At 37.1% G+C, this 12,500-nt stretch overlaps 1 protein-coding gene across 1 annotated transcript in view; it reads right to left on the minus strand.

Annotated features, from left to right (window-relative positions):
• LOC144975855 (protein Wnt-16-like) overlaps positions 1-9,797 on the minus strand; it is a 50,243-nt gene extending 40,446 nt beyond the window's left edge. Inside the window, exons 1-3 of the mRNA XM_078920041.1 lie at positions 9,756-9,797; positions 8,529-8,765; positions 7,858-7,960 (exon numbers count right to left, since the gene is read on the minus strand). Coding sequence (XP_078776167.1) covers positions 7,858-7,960; positions 8,529-8,765; positions 9,756-9,797 — 382 coding nt within the window. The remainder of the gene's footprint in view (positions 1-7,857; positions 7,961-8,528; positions 8,766-9,755) is intronic.
• Positions 9,798-12,500: the final 2,703 nt, after the last annotated feature.

A 12,500-nucleotide genomic window follows, 5' to 3' on the forward strand; every position in this document is an offset into this window, starting at 1 on the left:
CGGAGAGATGGGGTCGGGGAAATTTTCATGGATTGGATTTGGGTAACCAAACAAAACAAAACACTATCTTGTAAAGTTTCAGATTTGAAGGAAAAGTTGAAACGTTTAAAATTTCAATTCTAAGTCACACAAAATGCTCCTTTTCTTTCCTTCTCAAACTAACACACTCTTATTCAACTTCAAGCCATTCGACAACACTCCATTTTGAACAGTGTTGTGTTCAGTGAGGAGACAAAGACTAATCTTCAGAGACGGGAGAGCGCTTCTACTACTGCGAATAATGATTCTACCGTGAAATCACTATTCGCAGTACTGCTGCGCCATCGCTGTTCCTTTATTATATTTGTACTCAGGCGTTGGACCCTGGTTCGTTCATTGAGATCAGTATTTGTAATTGTCTCTGGCCAGTAGATTCCGATAATACGCGACGCAATTGTTTGAGGTGGTATGAATCGAGCACTTCGTTATAAAAATACGTTTGAAAACGTTTGCCCCCAAATTACCTAGTTGTTCCAATTCAGACATCCAGCATAAAATGACTTTTACGATTTGCTCTGTTTTGTTGTTGTTGTTTATTTGTTTTCATTTTTAATTCTAAACGCTTTTTTTTACTAATAAATTTGAAGATTCTTCGGAATAAAGTAGTAGTTTTCTGTGTAGCCTAATCAATCAATTTGAATTATTATTAGAGTGAAGTCTCATCTCCTCGTGCAGCACCCATTATCGTAGACTTTTACCAAAAATAGATAATTTATAATGATGTCATTGATTCTTGAGATCGTCTAATCAATATGTTTTGCGTAATCATTAATCCTTTTCCGTTCTTTTTAACTCTCAAATTCATAAAGAAACCGGCTTTATATTTGATTTTTATCAAATTAATTTCCTCTCATCGTGTAGGTAAGCTCGTTTGACATCCATCTTAGCTCAAACTAAGAAGAGCTAGTTGCAATTGTCTCAGGTCAAATGGGTGTCCGAATTGGCACAACTGGGTGTTACAAGTGGAACACAGGGTGTCAGGATTGGGACAAGTGACTAGGGCCCGTGAAACAAGGCTAAAACACATAAATAAATAAATGTGATGATGGGCAACTATTAGAAAGAGGATAACCCGATATTTCGGCCACATCAGAAGGCACGACTCACTACAGAAGACCATTGCAGAGGGAAAGATAGAAGGCAAGCGTGGTCGAGGACGAAGGACAAGCTGGCATCGAAATGTCGCAGCGTACGTAGGAAGCCCCATAAATCAACGTGCGAAATTCGCAGATGAGAGAGAGAGAGAGAGAGAGCTGGCGAACCATGATCTCCAAAGTCGTGTCCGACATAGAACATCGGTAAAGGTAAAGGTAAATATGATGGGCAAGTATTTTATCTAGAACTTTACATTAATGGTCTTTGCAACAGTTACTTTCCAATATATATATATATATATATATATATATATATATATATATATATATATATAAAATATATATATATATATATATATATATATATCTTCCCCTCTCTCTCCCTCTCACTCTCTCCACCTCTCTCTCTCTCTCTTTCTTTCTCTCTCTCTCTCTCTCTCTCGCTCTCTCTCTTTTAATTAAATATTTTGTTTGTTTTTTATTTTTCATCTCTTATCTTCTGTCTCAGTCTCTCTCTCTCTCTCTCTCTCTCTCTCTCTCTCTGTCTCTCGGCCTCTCTCTCTCTCTGTCTCTCTGTCTCTCGGCCTCTCTCTCTCTCTCTCTCTCTCTCTCTATATATATATATATATATATATATATATATATATATATATATAATTTTCTATATAATTAATATATATATATATCTAATTTTCTTTCTGTCTTGTGTATTTCTCTCTCACTCTCTCCCTCTCTCTCACTCTCTTCTCTCTCTCTCTCTCTCTCTCTCTCTCTCTCTCTCTCTCTCTCTCTCTCTCTCTCTCTATTGTTAAATTATGTGCGAATGTACAGTGGGTCTTTTTTATTGACAGATTTGAATAACTCAAAAGCTGTGTGAGATTTCATCAAGCGGTGTTTTGTAATTAGATAAATATGTGTAGAATTCATTTAAGTTTTGATTGATATAAGTTTTAACACTGTGTGCCCTTTGGTAGCTGAGCTATGATGTCATGAGTAGAAAAGGGTAATTTTGAAATAAATCTTAATATACAGTGTATTTGTCTGTAATCATTGACACATTACAGGTTGAATACCTCAAGAACAGCAGTTGCAACGACATCAATTTGGTTTTCAACATATTACTTCAAATTTATTTAAGTTTTTTCCTTTTTTCCCCTGATATCTTATTGGTGATCGTGTGTTTGCGCAATTGTCCGATCTAAAGCTACACATTACCACCACCCTTTTGAATGACAAGCCCACGTCTTTTGCAGCATGAGTAATGCGATAGAGCGAACGACTTCTTTACTTTTTGTCTTCAGGTGACGTCATACACAAAATAATTTTATAGTGTCAAGGCAATATTCCAAGTCGATATCCTTAGATTGAAATGCTAAATGAAATAAACTTTCAAGAATCATGTCGGACAAAGCCATCGTAAATCACGATTTATGTCAAAATCACCCTTTTTTCTGATGACGTCATAGCTCAGCTACCAAAGGACGCACAGTGTTAAAACGTATATCAATCAAAACTTAAATATATTCTACACATGTGGCAAAACAAAACGTTTGGTGAATGAAATCTTAAGCCCCCCATAGACGCCGACATCCGCTGGTAGCGGGACGGATGACCTATCGCTTTGACCCCATCCCTGCGTTTATCGCAGATGATTTTTGCCCACATACGGGGAGATATTTTTTTTAGGCGATCGGCGATCGGGGGCGTGGCAGTATAAAAAAGTGGACAATTTTTTTCGGATTTTCGCTGTTTTCACGTCGGATTCGTGATCAGCGTCAAATTTACAATAGGTTTGATACTAAGAACTGTGTGTTTACTCCAAAAATTGGTGAAATTAGAAATAAATTTTAATTAATAGTGAGGCTATGTGGCCGACAGAACCGATCCCAGTTACTGTCTATTATTCTATCTTTCGTCTTGCCACAATAGTGATTACTTCTCACTAAATTATATCAATTAGACTGTTGAAGGAACGAAATTGACATCATTCCACTCTTTGTTATTGTATTAAGGCAGTCATTTTGGTAATTAGTTCTCACTAAATTATATCAATCAGACTTTTAACGTTCAAGGTTACTCGTAGTTTTGTATGACGGTACGTTATTTCCGACTGGTGGATGTTGCGAGCATTTTACCTAAACTCATAGCATCAATAACCGTCCAAGATATTCGCATCATATGTAGCAATAGCTATAATAATCTAACATGTCGAAGAGAGAGAGAGAGAGAGAGAGAGAGAGAGAGAGAGAAAGAGAAAGAGAGAAAAATTTACTTGCGCTATATATACCGCTATATTCAATAAAGGTGCTCAAATCACTTTATAAGGGTCTTTGGCCAACATAAAAACATGTTAGACGAGACATGACTGTTAAGCGATATTGCAATTGTTTCCCGACAGAGACGACGCTGTAAACAGCGAGGTACTCATTTTAACAGTGAACAAGGTGAGAGAATGCGAGTAAAGAGCCTTTTCCAAGGACTCAATTATGCGCCACTCAGAGCGGGACTCGAATCCAGTACCGTCCGATCCAAAGGCGAGTGTCATTTCACAAGATCACATGCATAGCCGCACAAAAAAGTGATGAGAGAATAGATTCATATGTATTGAAGGAGGAGAGAGCGGATGGAGTGAGTAAAGTTCTTGGATATTTATAGAAGGAACCAAATTGACGTCACTCATCTCATTGTTATTGTTTTTTGACACCCATTTTTATGATTAGTTCTCATTAAAATATATCAGACTATAACGTTCAAGGTTCCATGTAGATCTTTGGGCTGGAGTGATATTTCTGGCTGGCGGACTTTGTGAGTATTTTAATTTAACACAGAGCATCAATAGAAGGAATGAATTTGACGTTAGTCAACCCGTTGTTATTGCTTTTAGACAGCATTTTATAATTAACTTATCACTAAGTTTATATCAATCAGACAATGAACGTTCGCGTTTGCAGTTTTGTGTGTTAATATGTTATACCCCGATGGAGATGTCGTGAGTATTTTTCCAATACGCATAACATCAATACATTTGCAATCCGATTTAAGTTTAAAAGCAACGTAGACCACGGAAATTTTTCCATTTTGTGGACAATAAAGATTTTTTATTTATCGTCATTATTATTATTATTATTATTATTATTATTATTATTATTATTATTATTATTATTATTATTATATTATTATTATTATTATTATTATTATTATTATTATTATTATTATTATTATTATTATTATTATTATTATTATTATATTATTATTATTATTATTATTATTATTATTATTATTATTATTATTATTATTATTATTATTATTATTATTATTTATAAAACAAATCGACAGTGTTCCCGTGGCAGGTTAAACGGGTCCTCCTCGGGACTACTCGCATTCGCACCCCCCCCCCCCCCACCACCACCACCACCACCACACACACGCACACAGCTCTTTTCTTTTTTTTTTTTTGTTTGTAGATTATAATTCAAGGTTACAATGCCCACCCCTGTCATCACGTAGTCAAGGCTTTTTGGCATCTGCCAATCCCAAATGTCTGTGTCAAGGTCGACCGTCATGTCGCGTCAACGGGTGAGGAGGAAAAAAAAAAAAAAAAGAACTGGCATATTATTATATCATTACATTGAAAATTATGAAAACTATTTTTTATTTTGTATGAAATCCTTTATAAGTTTTACGATGAACAAGAACGAAACTTTTGCCATCTACCTCTTCCTGGCGCAACATTTATAAAAATATTATTTAAAAAAAAAAATAACACAGCATTTATTTGGCGCAATATCCACGTGCTCAAAGCGCTTTACAAGGGGTCCCAAGGCAACAGCAATATTAGACTTGAAAGACGAGACATGACGCCTGTCAGGCGATGTGACATTTTTTCCCAACAAAGACAACGAACGGCCATGTTCTCATTTTACACCTGAGTACGGTGAGAGAATGTGAGTAAAGAGCCTTCTCCAAGGACTCAACTCTGCGCCACTCAGAGCGGGTCTCGAAACCTGAACCTTCCGATCCGAAAGCGAGAGTCATACCACTTGATCCATCACAAAACAGGGAGGGGCACTTTTCTGTCGGCCACATAGCCTCAATATTAATTAAAATTTATTTCTAATTTCATCAATTTTTGGAGTAAAAACATAGTTCTTGGTATCAAACCTATTGTAAATTCGACGCTGATCACGAATCTGACGTCAAAACAGCGAAAATCCGAAAAAAAATTGTCCAATTTTTTATACTGCCACGCCCCCGATCGCCGATCGCCTCGAAAAATATTAAGCAAAGCGGGCTTTGCGGGCGATCGACCGTACCTAGGTTTATCGGCCAGGTATTTGGCCACACACATTGCGTTTTCATCCCGGTTTGCCTGATCGGGGTCTGGACCAGGATCATATCCGGGCGTGTATGGAGCCTTTTACATAGCTCTCGTGCGGCTATGTGGTCTAGTGGTATGACACTCGCTTTCGGATCGGAAGGTCCTGGGTTCGAGCTTCGCTCGGCGCATAGTTGAGTCCTTGGAGAAGGCTCTTTACTCACATTCTCTCACCGTACTCAGGTGTAAAATGAGTACCTGGCCGTTAACAGCGTTGTCTCTGTCCCAAAAATTTGTAATATCGCCTGACTGGCGTCATGTCTCGTCCTACATGTTATGTGTTGCTGTTGGCCAGGGACGCCTTGTAAAGCGCTTTGAGCACGTTTAGTGGATATTGCGCTATATAAAAGCTTAAGTTTTTTTTTTTTGTTTTTTTTTTAAATTCAAACCTGAAATGTGTCAATAAAAAAAAAACAAAAACACACTGTATACCTTGAGTTTGTGTGTTATTTCTAATAGAGAGCAAATCGTACCGACCGAGCTATTATCTGGCTTTTCTGAAAACGACCAGACTGATTATAAAGGCATGATTAATAAACGCGATATAGTGGCGATACCATCAGTGTCACGGGTGTAGTTCTTTCACATATTAATTTTTCACACGAATGTAACAAGACTAATTTCTTTGCCTTGCCGGCGTAACTGCAATAGAGCAATTTACTGAATGCCACAACACATTAAGGTTATCAATCCATTGCTATCTATCGTAACATCGCAATGCTCGCGATGAGATGTGATAATGGCCTATTCTATCCACAAATAGGAGAACCTAGTACTAGAGACCTGTTATTTGTACCAATTTGTAAGGTATGCAAGAAAAATAAGTATCTCAAAAGGAGTGGAAATAAGTACATTAATAAAGACTGGTGTTGGTAATATTGATTTGAAGCAGAAAGTTACATTACTTAAAGGGCTTCGTATACATTCTAAAAAGAATTGGACCCGGTGTAAATCCTTGAGGCACAACGCATTTCAATCGATGAATATTCGTCTTTAAAAAAACAAAACAACAACAATAATTCAATATGGTTTACGTTTACGTGTGTGTGTGTTTGTTTGTGTGTGTGTGTGTGTGTGTGTATTTGCGTGCGTGTGTTTGTGTTGTGTGTTTTTTTTTTTTAAATAATTAAATGGAACATGGAGATAAAAGCGAGATAATTTGTGTCTATTTGTTGAGAGAATGAAATGAGATTTGGTTGAAAGAAATACCAGTTTTAAGATCATTGACATCAAACGGTAATGCTTGAAATTGATACAAGAGAAGGTACCGCAGTGCTCACTTGCAAATCAAATGAATTTTCAACAGTGACACACAATAAATATATACATCCTTTTGAGACAAGAGTATTCTTGTACTTATTATGTCTTTTAAGAATCGAAAGATTACAACTGTGTACATATTACCAACATCTGATTCAACCAGTCTTTTACAACTTTTTTCTTTCTTTTTTTGTGTTTTATTTTTGTTTTTGTTTTTTGTTTTGTTTTGTTTTGTTTGTTTTGTCTTTACTTTCGACAGAGTCAACTCTCTTGTCGCCAGGTACTTATTTTACATGTGAGCGCGTGGACAGACTGGAGATCAACTTTGCGCTACCCCCTCCCCCCTCCCCCCCCCCCCCCCCCCCCCCCCCCCCCCGTCGGAAATCGAACTAGGGACCTAACGTTCAATGCCGATTGTCATGCCACAAGACCACGCAGCCGCCCAAGATAGAATAAGAAGCGCATTGGATGTCATTATTCATCATAATAATTCGTCTTGTCTTGGTTGTTGTATAGAACAATGGAAGCCCTGGCAAACTCTGATATAATAGGTATTTAACATTTTGGCCGGAAAACTTATCCTTCAAATCGCGATCTTTTAAAATGACCCTCGTATTAGCAATCGATTCAAATTTTGGAAACGTGATGGAGACTATTTGGACATATCTTAAGGAGAGATAGAAATATTCCATCTAGTAAGGCAATGACGTTATTCTTTACACCACGCGGACATAACAAACACAAAGGCAGACCCACAACAAGCATATACATTAAGATAAATAAAGACCTCTAGCGCCTAGATGACACACAAGAACTGAGATGCAAAAAGGATTTAGAACACTTGAGATCCATCGCAGCAGATCGTCATCTGTGGAAAGAACTAACTCAACAAATCAGAGAAGCTGCCAAAGCGTCCCAGACCGAGGATTAGGAGGCAATCGACAATAAGTCGAAGTCAAGTCATGTTAGCTAAGATTCTTATACCTGGTACTTGGTGAATTCCCATAATTGTGAGTATTTGCCAGGATGAGGGTCATTTTAATCGATCGATATTTGTAGAATAAGTTTTCTGTCCATGATTTTAAATACGTATTATTCCAGAGTCCGTCAGAGCTCCAGTTGTTCCTTTCCTAAATTCTTGTTCAATAAGACGGAATGATGCAAAGATACAGATACAGATACATAGATGCAGCTATATATACAGATACAGATACATAGACGCAGATCCAGATACAGATGGTGATACTCAGATTGATTCATAGATGCAGATACAGATACATAGATACATAGAAACAGATCCAGATACAGATATATAGACATAGAAACAGATACAGATACCCCCACAGAAGCATAGATGTAGATATAGATACATAGACACATAAACATAGATACATGTAAAGATACAGATTCATAGATACAGATTCAGATACAAAGATATAGATGCAGATACAGATACAAATACTGACACAGATACATAGATGCAGATACCGATACAGATACATAGATGCAGATACATAGATGCATAGATACAGATACAGAAATACAGATACAAATACCCCCACAGATAAACATGTAGATACAGCCACATATACAGATAAATAGACACAGATACATAGATACATGTACATATAAAGATCTATAGATACAGATACAGACACAGATACAGATATAGATACAAAGATATAGATACAGATACAGGTACATAGATGCAGATACATACACAAATATAGATGCATAGATACAGATACGGGTGTAAATACAGATATAGATGTAGATACAGATACAGCTACAGCTACATAAACACATATACATAGATACATGTACAGATACAGATTCATAAATGCAGATTCAGTCACAGATACATAGAGCAGATACATAGATAGGGATACAGATACCCTCACATATACAGATATGGATACAGACACAGATACAGATACATAGACACAGAAACATAGATACATGTACAGATTCAGATACATAGATACAGACACAGATATCTGATATAGATACGGTACATAATTATAGATACAGATACATAAATACAGATACATGTACATAGATGCAGATATAGTTATAGATACCGACACAGAAACTGATAAAGATACATTTTAAATTCCCTGAACAAGTTTGTGGTCCGCTGACAATACGCCCTATTTCTATTTTGACATTGTTTTTTTTTTCACTTCAAATATCGGTATTTAGCCAATATCAACTCGATGTGCTTAAAACATTTTACAAGGGGTCCCAAAACAGCAGCAACACATAATATAAAAGAGACAAGACGCCTTTAAGGTAACATTACGTTGTTGTTTTTTAAATATGAAATAAAAATAATAAAACGATTCAAACGACTAGATGGCAGAGATACCAACAGTAAAATGGCCGAATATCATGTGGTTATCTTCAAATCTGTCGTTTGAAATATAAAATTAATTGCAATACTGGGGTAATTAATAAACCCAGCGATGCCTAACTCCTTTAACAAACGTCTCGAATCCAGTCGGCCGCATGTCGCCGGAATCTTTAATTTGTTTCTGCTATAATTATACAACAGCTTAATACGATTTGATTTTTTGATTTTGAGAAATGAACTAGAATAAATGAATATGAATGCTCTTTCATAAAGCAAGTTTCCATCAATGTTCCACCACGTAAGGCATTGGTGTGTCTGACACTCGCCTTTTGAATTGAGGTCCCTGATTTGAGTCCAGCTCAGAGAGACGCAAAGTTCAGTCCTTGGTGTAAAATGACTATCTGCCGGGAAAAGTGTTATCTTTGTCGAACACAACAAACAAATATTAGCGTCTCGTCTTGGATGTTTGTGTTGATGTTGGCAAGAGATCACTTGTAAAACGCTTTGAACACGCATTAGTGGACCGAACCCTTTAATGCCCTGTGTCAGGTAAGATAAAAATTCTATTTACATATCACACTTCCGCCGATTCACCATAGTCAACCCGCTCCACAAGTCCGTTTATTTAACATACGCATTTCCAAACGGCACAAAAAGGACATTGAAGATTGTTCATTCTATGTTATGCAAATCGACAGGAATATATATATGCAGATACAGATACAAATACTGACACAGATACATAGATGCAGATACCGATACAGATACATAGATGCAGATACATAGATGCATAGATACAGATACAGAAATACATATATATAAATTATGCAAATGGTCTCCACGAGTCAATAGTCTGATGTCACGTCGCCCACCAACGAGCAGCTTGGTTCTAAACAAAGAAAATCGATATTTTTTATTCTCCATGCTGTCTATAGCTTTTTCAGATGTCATGTGATCAGAATTTATAAAAGTCAAAAACATGATCAGATTTATAATGTTTTTCTCATCTGGACACACTTTTATGCTCGTTGGAGAAGGTTTCACAAGGGCATCCGCCACGGTTCCGATTTAGAACCAATTGCTAAGTTACTATTACGAGGGAAGTGACGTCACGACTGTTGTTGAAGGCTATTGTTGACACGGCGGACAAAAGTGCCCCCTTTAAAACTACAGCAGTGACGGTGAGGCGTCAAGCATCGTGGTATAATACAGTGATAAAAATTACTGGATTAGCCAGGAGGCGGCCTGAGAGAAAATGGCTCAAGCCAGAGGCTGTGGATAAGAAACTGTACATCACGGCTAGAAATAATGTAAAAGACGTCAATTTCAGGGCCGAAAAGAAATGTTATGAAGATAGCCTGATGAAGCATCAGGTAAATAACTTAGTTAAATCTCTCTTTTTCCAACTAAAAAATATTGCTTCCAGTTGACAGTTCATATCTGAGGATGTGATCAAACACTTGGTTGTAATCCTCTTTCTATCGAAATTGGATTATTGTAATGCTCTGTTGTTTGGCGTTTCGCAACATAATATAAGACGTCTTCAGATTGTCCAGAACAGCGCTGTCAGACTAGTATTCATGAAGCGTAGGTGTGATTCTGCCAGACCTTTGCTTCATGATCTGCATTGGTTTGCCTCTTGAGAAAAGGATTAAATTCAAAGCTTGCGTTTTAGTGTATCTTTGTCTTGGAAGTACTGCCCATTCCTACCTTTTGGAACTAATTGAAATATATCCAATACCCCGCCCCTTATGTTCGGCCAGTGATTCCACCAAACAAGTTGTTCCCCGAATACTCAAAAACGCTGGAATGAGATCCTTTTCTCATTGCGAGCCCCCTGGAACGCCTTACCACAGAGAAATCGTGAAAAATAATCTTCATCTATTTTTAAACGATCGCTTATTATTATTATTATTATTATTATTATTTATTATTATATTATTATTATTTATTATTATTATTATTATTATATTATTATTATTATTATTATTATTATTACTCTTATTATTATTATTATCATCATCATCATCATCATCATCATCATCATCAATCAGGAAACAAATAGTAAACATAGATGTTCAAGTTAGCCTCCAGTCTGTAAGAAATGACCTGAAAGAGAGGTATGCACCTGAAATTAATGAACCATTATAAAAACCTCTTAAGAGTGTCAAACAATAACAAACATAAGGAAAAATTGTTACTGCTGAAATTTATGTTCTCCTGAGAATTGATAAGAAGTTTAATGCAGCATTAATTCTAGTGGAGATTAAATGTCACTTGATTTGCTTTCACGATCACGAGCTATTGTGACCAGGTTGTGCGTAAAATCTCGTTAGACTCCACCCCCCCCCCCCCCCCCCCCCCCCCCCACCCCTTTTCCCACTCCCCCCGCCTATTTCTATGCTTGTGAACACATCATTTATCTTTTCTTAAAAAAAAAACATAACCAACCCCCCCCCCCCCCCCCCTAATTGTCACTCGATTTATTTAAAAATGACTCTTAAATCGTCAAGGCATTTTAACTCTGAGACTCAAAGAATGTTAAAAGTAACGACGATTTAACTAGATATAATATTATGTCAATTAGTGCCGTCAATATACTTAACCAGTTCACTGCCGCACTTTAGAAAGACATGTATTAACAAATTTGGCCAGAAAACTGGTCCATAAAATATTGATCGATTAAAATGATCTTTATCTTGGCAAAAACCCACAAACCTGGGACCTCGTTATAAAAATAGGATGATGATATCGGCGGTCTCAAGAAGTGGGTGAGAGAGGGATCTAGTAATGACTTTGAGTTTGAAACGAATATTTTTTGTGTTCGTGGATAGCTCACACGGTAGAGCCACGCTCTCACCTGCCAGGCGGAGTTGTCGTACCAATAAGGTCGCAGGTTCAAACCCCACCACCGCCGCGAAAAATTTTTATTCTCTATTGTCTTCTGGCACTTTTCTATTCACTTCATATCTTGTTGTTACCAACATAAGTGCCTGCTCCACTCACTTTTCTGAATTAAAAATTCACCCCATACACCGGAGCATACTCAATGTCTCAATCGTTTCTATGTTATATGTTTGTGTTGAGAATATTGGCTATTAAGCTTAACTGCTGGTCAAAATTATTTCGCGATGGTGGTGTACGAACGAATCGGCGGGTCTCAAGAAGTGGGTGAGAGAGGGATCTAGTAATGACTTTGAGTTTGAAAACGAATATTTTTTGTGTTCGTGGATAGCTCACACGGTAGAGCCACGCTCTCACCTGCCAGGCGGAGTTGTCGTACCAATAAGGTCGCAGGTTCAAACCCCACCACCGCCGCGAAAAATTTTTATTCTCTATTGTCTTCTGGCACTTTTCTATTCACTTCATATCTTGTTGT

Source organism: Berghia stephanieae, chromosome 6 (assembly GCF_034508935.2).
Source record: "Berghia stephanieae isolate SIO BIC M18660-M18661 chromosome 6, UCSD_Bste_1.3, whole genome shotgun sequence".
Lineage (NCBI taxonomy): Eukaryota > Metazoa > Mollusca > Gastropoda > Nudibranchia > Aeolidiidae > Berghia > Berghia stephanieae.